The 15,739-nt window shown below is 35.1% G+C and overlaps 1 protein-coding gene across 3 annotated transcripts in view; it reads right to left on the bottom strand.

Moving 5' to 3' along the window:
* Positions 1-15,739, bottom strand: part of LY75 (lymphocyte antigen 75) — a 130,732-nt gene that overhangs the window by 79,779 nt on the left and 35,214 nt on the right. For all 3 annotated transcript variants that reach the window (XR_008662137.1, XM_055307917.1, XM_055307916.1), the window contains exons 12-15: positions 15,048-15,247; positions 12,978-13,120; positions 2,025-2,106; positions 996-1,064 (exon numbers count right to left, since the gene is read on the bottom strand). Coding sequence is in view for 2 of the 3 variants with exons in the window: in XM_055307917.1 (XP_055163892.1) it covers positions 996-1,064; positions 2,025-2,106; positions 12,978-13,120; positions 15,048-15,247 (494 nt within the window). In the remaining variant the exon portion in view is untranslated. The remainder of the gene's footprint in view (positions 1-995; positions 1,065-2,024; positions 2,107-12,977; positions 13,121-15,047; positions 15,248-15,739) is intronic.

The following is a 15,739-nucleotide window of genomic DNA, read 5'->3' as shown; positions in this document are numbered from 1 at the left end:
TTCAGTTATAACCCTGTACACTTACTCAGAACTCAACTTTCTTCCTTAAAAGATAAATATGTAATAGCATCTACCTCACAAGATCACCTAAGTATTAAGTGAAATAAGTACCTAGCTCACAAGTTAACAAGTATTAGCTGATGCCACCATCATCATGATTACCAGTGTCCATCACCATCTCCTTATAATACTCATTCTTGCATAAAACGTATACCTCATCTTTCATAGCTCCTATAACTACTTGTTTACTTCTCTCCTACTAAACTTAAGTTCTGTGACAACAACTGTTTTATATCTTGTCATTGTTGTATCCTCCAGAGCATTATAGACTGCTTGGACTACTATTTATGGAATCAATAAATGAATGAATTTTGCAAAGGAAGATGACTAATTGCTCTTTTATGTCATCTTATCCTACTAGCTACATCTTGAAATCTGACTTGAGATGAGTCTTCTTCATACTCTCCTTGGTTCATGTCAAAAAAAATTTTATAATGCTGTTGCCTACCATCAATCTAACTTCCCAACCTTGTTTTCAACCATGGCGCCGATGCAAACTTCCTGATCTGTATCCCTTTCTCCTCAATGCCTTAGTTTCTCCCTTCCACTCTTCCTTTATTTTATGCCACCTCCTCATGCCATTCCCCCATTAGAAAGGCTTACCTTATCCCATCTGTACAAAAGCTCAGTTCAAGTCCTACCCCTTTTGGAAACAGGCCACAGGAACCACTTCCTCTTCTGAGTTTCATTAGAAGCTAAATTGGAGCCTATTACTTTACAGTTATAAGAGCAACCTTTTTTGAATATGAATTTTATTTTCTCAAATTAAGTTTAAGTTAGGTAGCTTGAGAGACAGGGCCATGGGTGTTCTTCCCTCCCATCGCATCTAATATCATGCTCCATACCTAAAAGAGGCACTCTGTGGATCTGTTGCCTGACTGTACACAATGCCAAATTTATTTTTAAATATGCAGATTTTCCACCATTGTACTGACCTTGACAGCAGCACAGTCTCTGATATCATAATCCTGCTGAAACTCATTTTCCATGAGAATAGTAGACACCTTAGAAAACAAGAGAGACTTGAGAACTTACGACTGATGTATAAATATTTGCAATTTAGATGTAATTTAGGCAGCTTTAATAACTCAAACACATTCACATGTCACAGTAGGAAAACCTTTTCATCTCTCTCTCTTTTTTAATATCAAGACGTTAAATCATGAGATGACTTAGAAAATATCATACTTCCAAACAATGGAAGCTACAGTTTCAGAAGTAGAGGTTAATAGTGCATTAAGTTTGCAGCTGGAATTATAGAGAATAAGGAACTTGCAAAAGACCTTTTTTTGGCATGTGTTGAAATGCCAGTTATTCAATTAACTAATTTCAGATACGCTCCTATTTGAAAATGAAAGTCCAAATGAAATTTTACATTTGGAAAGTATATATGATGAATTGACACAATGGTACTGTGGAGAAAATATTTAATAAATTTTATAATAATTTGCTCCTATAAGTATTACCTAAAACCTCTCTTTAGGATAATGTAAACATTTGAAATAGTTATATTTAAGGTCTTTTTAAGCTCTCCCCAAACAAATTATTTCCTTTAATAAAGATACATTCTTTTTTACATAACTCTTATGTTTTTAGAATAAAAGTAAAAGCTTCTCATTGTGGAAAAAGGAAATAAAAAACAGCACAAAGAAAACAAAAAAGATGACCACTGTATCTATATAACCATAGTTTTATATTTTTAGGACTACAGAGAGAATGTATGGCTATTTTTCAATTTTTAAAAAATATTTATTTAGGTATGGTTATTTTTTAAAAATAAAAACAAGGTTAGTATCTTTTCCCCTCACTTCATATATGTGAATGCATTTCCATATCAATAAAGATACTTCTTCATAATTTTAATGATTACATGGAATGTGGATGTATTATTTAACTATCAATTTACCTGATATGGAAACAAATAATCCCTTTATATTATCCCAAACAAGAAAGTTTAAACTTACTGGTGTATGATCACTCCACTCCCAGGATCCCTGTAAATCTGGGCTCCTTTTATTCAAACCTATCCACAGCCAACGCTCGTCACTATGTAAAAAGAAATTATTAAAAAAAAATTTGAGCACAGGTTTGGCAAAAATATTTAGCATTCACATGTCTAGAATGCTTAAGATATAAGTTTGTCTTGTCACTAACTGAAAAGTACAATTTTAAGCTCTATAAAGATGCCTTCTAAAATAAAACCAAACTCTAAATATGAGGAAGCTATGGAAAAAATACCATGTTTCTTAAAACTAAGTCTTCAGTTATGTTCTTCATATGAAAGGTAAAACGTTCTACTTTGCACTTGAGGGGAAATAAAGGGCATGATTATTCCAAAACTTTTACTGGAGAGCTTCACTATTAGACAATGTTTTTGATACAAAGATAGCAATGACATTTTCTTAAAGTGTTTATAACACAAATATCTTTTTTTAAAAATGCAGGACAAATCATCCGGCTAAATTTTTATTAAACAGGATCAAAATTTTAAAAAAGTATTTAATTCCCACTGACCATTAAGGAACTAGAGGGTATTATGCTGAGTAAAATAAGTCGATCAAAGACGAACAATCAACCATGTGATTTCACACATACATGGAATATAAGAAATAGTGAAAAAGACTATAAGGGAAAGGAGGGGAACTGAGTGGGAAAAATTAAAGAGAGAGATAAACCATGAGAGTCTCCTAACTCTGGGAAACAAAGGGTTGGGGGGTGGGGGGTAGGATGAGGGCAATGAGGAGGGCACTTGCTGGGATGAACAATGGGTGTTATACTATATGTTGACAAATTGAAATTAAGTTTAAAAAATCTAAAAAAGAGAAAGAAAAAAGAATATGCTCTAAAAAAAGTTTAAAGTAAACAAGTATTTTTTTTTAAAGATTTTATTTTTAAGTAATCTCTACACCCAATGTGGGGCTCAAATTCACAACCCTGAGATCAAAAGTTACATACTTTACCATCTAAGCCAGCCAGGCGCCCCACCCCCTTTTTCCTAAAGATTAAGTATAAGTATCTTCTAAAAGCCAAACTCCATGGGTTATATGAGAACAACATAATTAGTCATTTAAGTAATTATATTTAACATTCATAACTATTGTACTTCTATGCACAAGGCATTGAGCTAGATGCCATGGTAATACAGAGAAGTACAAGACGTATTACCTATCCTCAAATGGCATATAAACTAGTCAGGGCAACAAGATATACATGAACAAAGAAAATAACCATTTTGGAAAGATATCAAGTGATATAAAATTTGTATAAATTTTGAGCATTACAAAAATTCAAGGAAAGAAGTTTATTGTGGACTGTAGGAAGTCAGGAAATGTTTTGTGAGGTTAGTAGGACAAAAGAGTCTTTCAAAGATGGCTAATATTTCTTTTGAGTCATAATCTGAGTGTTTAACATGTGTCAATATTCAGATTGATCGAGAAGAGAAGGATAGACATTCCAAGAAAGGATATATACAATAACATATAGAAGCAGGGACATATATTATAAATATCCCTTTTCCTCAATTAAATTTATTCTTTAGCTAGGAGATATTGCTAATATAAATAGAAGTGCTATAACCATAAAAACATTTTCTTCATCTCTAACTCCACTTGAAAATTTTCTCTAAAGTGTGTTACACTCTTTAGGCTTCTTTTATTTTAAAGATTTTATTTATTTATTTATTCATGAGAGACACAAAGAGAGAGAGAGTCAGAGACATAGGCGGAGGGAGAAGCAGGCTCCCTGCAGGGAGCCCAATGTGGGACTCGATCCCAGGACCCCGGGATCACACCCTGAGCCAAAGGCAGATGCTCAACCACTGAGCCACCCAGGTGCCCCCTTTTTAGGCTTTTTAAATAGATACTTTTTAAGTAGACTATTATCCATGTAACCTTTTTTTTTTTGATAATACTGATTAATTATAAGTTAACCTTCTGATTGCATGTAGTATGTATGATCAGTACATATGAGTGTATATTACATAGGCATAACTAGATATATAGATATATATTTTTTATATGCCTATAAACATAGCACATAGTAGAAAAGGGATAGGACCCAAATTTAAAATTAATTCTTACTCTTAAACTCAAGAGAATGTATGGAATATCTGTAATGTATAGCTGAAAAATATAAATCTGTATTTCAAAAAATTTGCCAGTGACTCAAAGCTAGAGCTTAATTTTAAAGTAATTTCTTATGTTTTAATAAAATAATTGCTTTTGTTCACCACTTTCCTCTACTGAACATTCCCCCATACTTTAATATAAATACTTTTCATCTTTTCAGTTTTAAGCTTTTCAACTAATTGCAATGGAATATGAGGATAATCCCCTTTCAGTCTTTGTTATATTATTTTCTTTTTTTTAGAGAAAGATTACCAATTTGTAAATTTCAGATAATCCAGTGGAGGCAATTAAATCCAGTTTGAATTTAGCAGCTAGAAGAGGAATTTGCAGTGTGTCTTCAACTATTCAGAGCTTTCTAACAGGCTTCCAAAATTTATTACACTTCCCAACTGCTGAATTTCTAAAGCACAAGTCTAGGTAATTGCCATATACAGTATAATTAAAGTCAGATGGGTAAAATCCAGAGGAGGTTAAATTTGCTTCCTCGTTACGTACTTGGATGTGACTTGATTTCTTTCAAATATCTTCACAAATTTAATTGAGCCTAAGGAATTTGTGCACATTTTTGTGTTTCCCTAAAGTAAGGCTTAGATAGTCTATCTTCTTTTTACAATCAACAGTACAACCAGGAATACGGTCAAAGGTCATATGTCACCTCCATTTACTCTATAGTAGCTCCCACTGAAAGCCTCTTTAGAGATCTGTCTCTAACCTTTCCACACAGTCCTCGTTTAGATCCACCTCTGCCCATTAGAAACCTCTGCTGTCGAGCTCATTTCTTCTGCCTCCTTGGTGGCATGTCTAAAAAATAGTTTCCTAGAAAACACAATTTGCCCCATTGTCCAAAATTTTTAGTTTTCACTACTTTCTGAGATTGAACCTCATTTCAACCCAGACATTTATAGCTTTTCGCTTCCAATTCAAAATTCATTAGTGTGTTATATAGAAAATAGTAGCTACTTGTGTTTTTTTCTGTGTGTGGTAGGAGGCGGAAAATATTTCCTCAGTTGTAACTTATTCCTGGTTTGACCTGGTTTATCCACAGGCAGATAAAGAAGAAATTGAAAATCACTCTAATCATTGCACACCTCTAATGTGGATTTAGAAAATTTGAGGGAAAAAATGGATCATAACTGGAGAATTAAATCAAATGAAAAATTTCTCTCTAAATAAATTTTTCTACTACAAGCACTAAGTATATGGTTTTAGGGTATTAGGTTAAGAAGACATTGCATGAAAGGTTAATATGTGTATCTGTGTTAAAATTCCTCCTCTCAATCAAATTTCCTGCTGCATCTGGTTTCTAAGGAAAACAGTATCTCAGCTACAAACCCCAATAAATACTATTTGATGAGGGTGCTTAGTCTGCAAAGCCTTAGATTTATATCGAAATCCATTCATGCTACATCACAGGAGGTAGTACACACAGCAGCAACAGCATTGCAAACAAGGCTTTCTCCTTTAATCCTAAAACTATTTTTGTTCTACAATGGCTTTCCCTGGTGGGCTGCCATTAAGAGTTGCAAAGATCTTAGAGCCGTAATGACTTTGTGCACCATGAATCCTTTCATTGAAATACAAATAGAGATGGGGAACTTAGATTGTGAGAAGTATAGCAGTAATCTGATTTAACTACTTGGCGTGCAATACACAATTTGGGCAATGGACATCTGAGAAAGGTCAATTCCTGCAATAAAAAGGTAAGTAAAGCCTTCAAGCTTTACAATCATTTTCTGATGTAAATGGGTTTTGCCTCCTTCCTCCCTTTCAAGCCATGGTTATGATACTGGTTTTAGGCATACATTGTCTTTCTAAGTATGGTGTGGGCAAACGATCTCTTGATTAAAGGAGACAACATAGTCTGTATCACCTGCTGGGTTAAGAGTACAAATGAAATATGGCTCCTATGAATGAAAGGATTAGGGTGATTTGTTTTTTCCTTTGTGCTTTTCTACTTTTTAAATTAAATATATATTACCTTTGTGATCAGGAAAAAAAACATTGTTGTACATTCTCTGGAAAATAAACTATATACACGGAATGGAAGAAAATGGGAAAGGTTTACATTAAGCACTAACTATGTTTATAACAGATACAGGATTGGAGGTGATTTTAATTTTATTTTTTTATTTTTTTAAAGATTTTATTTATTTATTCAGGAGAGACATAGAGAGGCAGAGAGACACAGGCAGAGGGAGAAGCAGGCTCCATGCAGGAAGCCCGATGCGGGACTCGATCCTGGGACTCTGGGATCACGCCCTGAGCCAAAGGCAGATGCTCAACCACTGAGCCACCCAGGCATCCCGACTTTTATTTTTTCCATTAACACTCTTTATATTCCCCAAATCTTACATAATGAACTTGTGTTAATTTTTTAATTGAAAGGAAACTCAGCAAGTGTGATCAGAAACAAGGAAACAAATCAAGAAAAATTCCTTAATTACCTCTCACACTTCAGTTTTATTTTGTAGTGTAATCTATTCTGTATATGGAAGCTCTTAATGATCATTTATATCACTTATGATATTCCATTTTCCATCATTTGATTCCTACAAATATCTACAAACTCATTGCTTAGTACTTATCAATGCCTCCCTGTTCAGAATAAAGGTTTCTAACCTCTTGCTTGGTTAGAAAATCCACTTTGTTTATGTCAGTATTTTACTTAAAAATACTTTGGTCTAGACAGTATGATATTGTGTATGTCAAACTTGAGAGCTAAGCACCAGTAAGTTGTCCTGCTCAAAATTCTCACTTCAAGGAGGATCAGCAGAGTATTAGAGTATGTTCCAAAGGCAGCCACCACAAAGATGTCTGTTATTCGAAGCCATACCTGAGGTTTTGGTTATTAGCAGAGTGAATTTCAGAAATAGGTGTTTATCAGCAAAATTAGAAGCCTGTTAATAAGCATGATATTAGAAATGGGCTCTCAATGGTGAAATTGAAATTACTTAAGATATGAGGAATAGCTAAAATATTTAGAGACACTCTCACCCTTCATGAAAGGTTATTACTTTCTGGTGAGGCTGGCACCCAGTACCATTAGAAATGGATCTGGGGCTTGATCTCTAAATCAACCCATGTCTAGTCATTGGGTCAGATGATTGGAACTACCTGATGCCAACTATAATAGGAACAGAATCCCGCCTCAGGAATACTGTCAAATCTACCTCAAATGACCCTTCCTTGCAAGATGGTGGCTCGAACACCTAGGACAGACTGCTGGGATGTTGGAAACTTATGAAACAGACTGTCTGAAATAAGTTTTGTGCTTGTTTCAATGAATGTTTGTTTAATAAATGTTTGTACATGTGGAAAGATTTGGTCTGAGTTTTGCATTCATTATAATCTCCTCCCAAGGTTGTGGGGAGTATCTAAGAAACACTAACCTCAAAAGGAAATTAAGAGTTTGTATATCCAAATTAACTCAGGTTAGTGTGCAATGAAAATCTTGTATAATAATTTCTAGTGCTAGAAAATAAAGTTCAGAACGTCTGAACTTCTACAACAGATGCTTAATAAATGAATATTTATGGAACACATGTACTGTATTTTGCCTCAGGTTTCCAGCACGTTGTAGTGAAATTTCCCTTTCCTTAATGAGAAAAACACAATAGTAGGTATATTAATGCAAATCTGGAAAGTGTGGAAAAATGTTTGAACATTTCAAAAATTACTCAAAATCTTAACTTCCAGAGGTAACAATGATTATCTTTCTTTGATGTATTTTTGTAATCTACTTTTAAATGTAAATAGTATATTTTTTATTTTTTCATGATTTGCTTTTCCTCCCACTAAATATATTGTAATTGTTTGCATGGAATAATATTTTTTAAAAAGAAAATCTTAATGTACAGGCTATAAATTCCAAACAAAGATCAACAATAATTGGGGCACCTGGGCAGCTCAGTTAATTAAAATACAAATTCTTGTTAAAGGAAAAATAAAAGTGTAGTTCAACCAATAGCCATATCACATTTAAGGATTAAACATTAAAAGCATTTTTGTAAAAGTCAGAAAAAGGTAAATATCCTTATTATCATATTGTCAATCTTTTTTTTAAAACAGTTTATTTATTTGAGAGAGGGAGAGGCGAGAGTACAAACCAGGTGAGAGGCAGAAGCAGAAAAAGACTCCCCACTGAGCAGGGGGCCCAATATGGGGTTCAATCCCATGACCTGAACCTAAGGGAAACACTTAATGGACTGAGCCACCCAAGTGACCCCTGAAGTCACTTCTAATATTACATCTGTCATGTTTGTTTTGTTTTACTTAATATCTCATTGGTGTCTAAGTTAGCATATACTGATCCAACATTTTTTCATAATTGAGTGTTGGGATCTGGGTAGTCATAAGAGATGAATTTGGATCTGTTCTAAGGACGAATTTTAAAAAGAATGATATATGGGGCACCTAGTTGGCATTTGGGGATTGTAATAGTACTACTTCATAGGTTGTGAGGATTAAATGAGCTAATAGAAAACATTCAGTACATTATCTGGCACATAATAAGGACTGTATCAGTGTTTGTTATTCTATCACTTATTAGTATTTTCTTTTTCAGGTCTAGTCAAGAGGTTGGTCTGTAATTCTTTGTGCTCTTGTTGATAGGCTTTGATATCAGGATTAGACTAGTTTGTGAAATAAACCAGATGTCTATATCAGTTTCTATGTAATGGAATGCAAGCTCTTGCTTGTATCACTGAAATACAAGGTAATGATTTCTTCTTTAAAATGTGAAGAAAGTCACATATATAACCATGTTATATTTCCTATCTCTTTTTTGGAAGAAATTCCTTGTCAATTTTTTCCATTTCTTTCATGGGCTATTAAATTACTGGGTTTCCACTTATCAAATCCATTGTATACCAATTTACATTTCCCTAAAAAGTATTAATTTTAACAACTTCATTTGTAACAGCATGAAATTATGCATAGTATTCTTACCAATTAAAAAATTTCTTCATGAAATAGGTTTTATAATTCCTAAGGCTTCATTTTTTAAATTAAAGATTTTATTTATTTGTTTGATAGAGAGAGTGAGCAAGAGAGAACACATGCTGGGGGGAGAGGCAGAGGGAGATGGAGAAGCAGAGTCCCTGATCAGCAGGGAGTCTGGTGTGGGACTTGATTCCAGGACTCTAGAATCATGTCTTGAGCCAAAGGCAGATGCTTAACCGAATGAGCCACCGAGGTGCCCCACTAAGGCTTCATTTTAAGTATCTTTATATAAAAATATTTATTAGGTTCTTTCTTATGGTTTCCTTGTATTTACGTTGAAATTTATTTTTACTTTTAGGTAAATGCTTATTTTCATTATTTTTGTTTAATAATTAAAGCTATTAAAGCTATTAATGTACCTCCAACTATAGCTTTGGCTAGATCCCATGAATTTCAGAGTGAGTATTGTTATTACCATCTCTACAGTTTTGATTTATTTGCCAAAACAGTTACTCAAAAACATTGAATTTATAAGTTTGACTTCACTTTTTATATACCTGTATAATTTCACCACTTTGGAATTTTAGATTTTATTTTTAGCCTAATAGATCAATTACTGTAAGTGACACAGGCAAAGAGCTTGAAGAGAAAATAAATATAGACTTTGTAATGTATGAAGAAGGAGGATATTGTTAAACCATCTTAATTATAGTATTCGTATATTCTACATTTTCTTTTTTTTCTTTTTATTTTATTTATTTATGATAGTCACACAGAGAGAGAGAGAGAGAGGCAGAGACACAGGCAGAGGGAGAAGCAGGCTCCATGCAGGGAGCCCGACATGGGATTCGATCCCGGGTCTCCAGGATCGCGCCCTGGGCCAAAGGCAGGCGCCAAACCGCTGCGCCACCCAGGGATCCCCTCTACACTATTTTCTTTTGTCTGTTATACTTGCTGATAAGACAAATGTTAAAGGTTCCCACTATTGTTACTTATTGAAATATTTCACTAATATAATTAATATTTTTGCTTCATATATTTTGATGCTATTATTTTAAAATATGTAATGGCTCTTGAATATTATAAATTCATTGTAGATTGTACCTTTACTCAATATGAAATAGATCTCATTTCCCCATTTGGTGAATTTTTACTTCAATTGTATTTTATCTAATATCAATATTGTGATTCTAGCTTTTTGTTCACATTTGCACAATATAATTTAGCTCATTCTTTTAATTTTCTCATTTTAGTTACTGTATTGTTTGTGATTATTAACTCAATTACTATTTAGGTTAATATGGGACAAAAACAAAGGTAAAGTGGATAAAGGAGTAATAAATTAGAGACAACCACAAATTAGAGAATGATGCCCTATCTTGGTGGGCCACTGTCTCCTCAGGACTAATTACTGCTACGATATGAAAATGTGTCCTGTTGTTTCAATTCTTTTTTATTTTATTTTATTTTATTTATTTATTCCTGAGAGACACAGCGAGAGAGGCAGAGACACAGGCAGAGGGAGAGGCAGGCTCCATGCAGGGAGCCTGACGTGGGACACGATCCGGGGCCTCCAGGATCACACCCTGGGCTGAAGGCAGCGCTAAACCGCTGAGCCACCTGGGCTGCCCTGTTGTTTCAATTTTTAAAGAAGCGTTAAAAATATGGGTTCTTATCAAAGTTTCTCAACTTGTGAAACACTTTATAGCTTCTTTCTTCTAGGAAAAGAACGTCATACTCTTTGAGCTGGACAGGCACTAATTGGCAAGATTTGTCTTTCAATAGCATATAGCTGAATTTCATTATTGAAGAAATTTGCAGACTTAGAATTAAACATAACTGGAAATAGATAAATTTGGTCTTCTGCCATCTTGCTTTACACTGGATTTCATGCTTTTTATTTTATTTCTTCATAATTTACTATATAAACCTTTCCTTCACCCATTACATATTCAGTAGATGAACATACTGTTTTAAAATGTACATAATCTGTGTTTCTAAATATGACTTCTAGGCAAATGAGGAATTTATTATACTTTCATTTCTGAAAACCATTTCATCTCTTTATATTCCAGTTTTAATTTATAAACAGAGTTTAACACCTGGTCTTATTAAAATATTCTCATGTTTCTTTTTTCAGGATTTAGGATAACTTCTTTCTATTTTTATCGTTACATATACATATTGCATTATTTAGACTGGGGATGTTTTTATATTATATATTCATACTTCCAATTCTTTTAAAATAAACTACCTATTCAGGTCTTCTTGATTTTTAATTCATCTCTCAACTGGAACGTGTCTTTGAATTTTTTTCAAGTAAGTTCTAAGATTATATCAATCATAATTTTCACAAACGAAAAGCAATGTAATTGCGAACTAAAATTAAATATTGTGGGCAGTCCCGGGAGGCTCAGCAGTTTGGCGCCACCTTCAGCTCTGGGCTGATCCTGGAGACCCAGGATCAAGTCCCATGTCAGGCTCCCTGCATGGAGCCTACTTATCCCTCTGCCTGTGTCTCCGCCTCTCTCTCTCTCTCTCTCTCTCTGTCTGTCTCTCATGAATAAATAAATAAAATCTTTAAAAAAATTAATATATTGTAAACATTTTCCACCTCAAAACTCTTTAGATGTCAGTTTTTAAACATCTTCTTATATTTAATGTCCTAGAGAAGAAGAGCAGTTGAGTTTTGTGTTTTGGTACCTGTTTTTTTGTTTGTTTTGCTGTTTTTCTTTGAGGCTTTTGAGTCAAAATGATAAGGAAAGTATTCACCAGGATATGTCTAAATGGTAATTTCTTTTCCATGATTTTGCCTGGTATACCCTGAATCCTTGATTTGCATATTTGGGTGGTCTTCTTTTCAATTCATAGAAATAGGGGAAGAAAAAAAGAAATTTGTGGACTTGAAGGCCCTCATGATTGCTCCCAAAGCTTCAGAGAAATTTTTCTCCTATGATAGCATCACCTGGTCCACATTTCTCCACATTGTACATCAGAAAAATCATCCAAGAATCCTTCCACCGTAACATCAAAATCACAATGGCTAATTGATTCTTTGTAGCGTCTCTGATTACTTTCCTATTTTCACATTCTTCCTGCTCATTCTCAAAGTAGTTTCCCACAAGAGGGCTGTAATAACTTTCTAATTACTTGCCCTGCATCTACCTACCATCTCTCTCCCCCTATATATATATATATATATATATATATATATATATATATATATACACACACACACACACACACACACACACACACACACATACACACACACACTTGTTGTTGGGTATTTTTTTGTTTGTTTTGTTTTTTTCTTTTGCTTATTGACTTAAGATCAAACTCCTTCCCTGGCAAATAAGGATGCTCCAATTTCATATCTAAATCTCATTTTCTAGGTAAGTGGAATGACTCATTTCTCCTTGACTGTATCTGTACACTCTGGTCTCAGTACCTTTGCTAATTTTCTGTTTTCTCTGGCTCCTTCTCCTAGTCTTACCTTTCAAAATACTACCTTAACTTCTAAGAACCATCCTTCTTCATAACATTTTTCCCAGTTATACCTCCAAAGTATTCATCTGTCTTTAGAATTCCCATGGTCCCTCCTTACCTTTGTTCTAGATTTTTACCATACTTTTTCTTATCCCCATTGTTAGAATTTATTATGCTACACAAAGGAGGGTGATTCTATCTCCCTCATCTTCAAATTATTCATAGTGTCTTGCGCATAAAAATATTTGATATTGACAGACTGCCAAGCACTGAATGACCCTTTAGAAAATAAACATGTCAATTCTGAGTACCTGGAGAGCATCAGATTCAGCACAGAAGATCTCATCCTCAAAGTATTACCTGAACTGGTCCATGAGGAAGTGAAGAAATCCCTTTATTTCCTCCATCTGAGTGAAGCTGGGAAGGTGTCCTCCAAGAGCTCGGCAGAACCTCTCAGCTTCCTCCCAGTTCCTTTTTCTTACGATTCTTTCTATATTAAACAGCTTAACAAAACACAGTGTTAATCTCTTTTCTGGCATGATCATAAAATAGTCATAATTTCCAAGTCTATTATGTATAAAAAGTGTAGGTTTTTAATTAAGTCTTTGAATTTTAATTCAAATAGAATTAACACACAGTGTTCTACTAGTTTCAGGTGAATACAGTGAGTCAGCAGTTCAGTACATTCACTCAGTGCTCATCGCCAAGTGCACTCCTTAATCTCCATCACCTATTTCACCCACTGTCCCCCCCCCCCCTTCTGGTAACCATCAGTTTGTCTCTATAGTTAAGAGTCTGGTTTTGGTTTGTCTCTTTTTTTCCCCCTTGTTCATTTATTTTGTTTCTTTGATTCAAATGTGTAGGCTTCTGAAATGGATTCTTATAGGTGTGAAAATAACAGGAAAATGTTCTTATTTTTACCTGTCAGTCAGAGAAGGACAATCATTATATGGTTTCACTCATACAGGGAATATAAGAAATAGTGAAAGGGATTATAGGGGAAAGGAGAGAAAATGAGTGGGAAAAATTAGAGGGTGACAAACCATGAGAGACTCCTCACTCTGGGAAATGAACAACGGATACTGGAAGGGGAGGCAGGTTGGGGGATGGGGTGACTGGGTGATGGGCACTGAGGGGGGGCACTTGACGGGATGAGCACGGGGTGTCATACTATATGTATATGGCAAATAACACTTCAATTAAAAAAAATATATATATAAATAAAAAAAAACATATACTGGGATACAACCAAGACCTGCTGGAAGTGTCAACTAAAGGCCAGCTACTGCTGTCAGATGGATGACCTTCCTTAGTCAGGATGGGAAACTGCTCCAACAAGACACCACATTCTCCTGCATTCCTAGGACCAGTAGGTAACGCTATCAAGGATACATATGAATACTTTGGGAGTAGACTTCTGCAGAGAAATATGCTAAAAACATAATTATGAACATAGCACAATGAAACCTATACAAGTACAGGCCTGTTTTCTGATGAGGATGAATGAAACAGCAGATTGCCCTGCTAACATGAACAGAAGGTGCAAAGCAAAACTTGCCATCTTTCGTTTGTGATGACTAATTTTTTTTCAAAAAAGGAACAGAAGGAGATTGAATTATTCTTCAGTTCCCTGTGATACAATTTTACGTTTTTGCCATGACCTCCTGGTGGGTAAAGTGTACTTCCCTATACCTAGATTTGGGCTCAGGCCATGTGACTTGCTGCGATCAATGGCATGTTAGTGGAGGTAAAGTGAATAGAGACCTGAAATGTGCTTAAATGGTTAGGCTTGCCTCTTAGGCTTTAACAATTGACTGTAAGAACAAGCCCCTAAAAACTATTGCCCCTTCAGCCTGAGACCCAGATCAAGGTAGCACATCCCAACTCATAGCCTGGAGCCCAGCACAGCTGACCCACTGTTGAAACCAGAGCTCACTATTCAAGCCTGAACTAAAACAATCCCTATTTGACCCAGAGATCTGTGGAAATGAGACTAAATGTTTGTTGTTATAGTCACTGAATTTTACGATACTACGTAATGGTTTCTTTTTGGGAACAGCTGACTGATACAGGCCCTAAAATGATTTTTTTAAATTATAAGAAGTGATAGAATTCTCCATTGGACAACAAGGATTAGAAGGATATGAGAATCATAAGCAAATTGTCAGCATGGCATGTAGCTTACTTAATGTCTCAGGGCAAAAGAACACTAGGAAAGAGCCAGTTCTGGCTGTAGGCCTGCTTTTTTGGGTAGGACATGAATTCAGATGGGGATAAGCTGTCTCATGACAAAGGCATGAGTGGTGCTCCCAAACACCTTGGTAGGTTACATATGTGCCTGAGGAGGAGCATAATTTCTACTACAAGTATGTGGACTAGGATAGTAGAAAGATAACCTCTTTAAGGAACTGAATGAGAATGTTACTTTACCTTATAACAAGAAAGACCTGAGGGGAAACTATACCAGCCTTCAGGACAAGGGTCTTCAGGCTTGGGGACTACTTCTTCAGGCTCAACGGGCCCACTTATTTTCTTGCAAATTGAAAGTGCTCTGAACTTCCTGCAGTCTTTCACCTCCCACTTTCCAAGAGAATTTCCAGTAGCCATAGCCACACACCCACCTCGGGAAGCTGGGGTTGAATCAGAAAGTTTAATTAAACATTACATTTGAACATTAAAGTCCAAACATTTTTCTAGTGTCCTTATCCTTTATTTGGGCCAAGGTCTGGAGAAAGGATATAAAAGATAATGGTAGAAAGGAATGTGTTATAATAATGATGATGATAATGACAATGATGGTAATAAAGATCAGTGTTTATTACTTCCCTGGTACTATTCTAACAGGGTTAAATGAATCAGTCCTTACAACAAACCTCTGGAGTGGATTCTATTGCCATACCAAGGTACAGTGAGGATTAGTGACTTTTTCAAGGTCACATGTTAGTAAGTGGTTGATCCAGAACTAGAATCTAGGTGGTCTGCATATGGAGGTGCACCCGAAATCACTAAGCTGCTCAGCATACCCTAAGTGATTCATACTAGCTTAATGACTTTGAAAAGTTTTTCAGCAATTTAGTAACCCTCAAAACAAGACTGTTTCAGATTCAGATCCAAAGGAATAG

The sequence above is a fragment of the Nyctereutes procyonoides genome, unplaced genomic scaffold, assembly GCF_905146905.1.
Source record: "Nyctereutes procyonoides isolate TBG_1078 unplaced genomic scaffold, NYPRO_anot_genome, whole genome shotgun sequence".
Lineage (NCBI taxonomy): Eukaryota > Metazoa > Chordata > Mammalia > Carnivora > Canidae > Nyctereutes > Nyctereutes procyonoides.
Note: the sequence above shows the minus strand (reverse complement) of the source record. Positions and strands in the feature narration are given on the sequence as shown.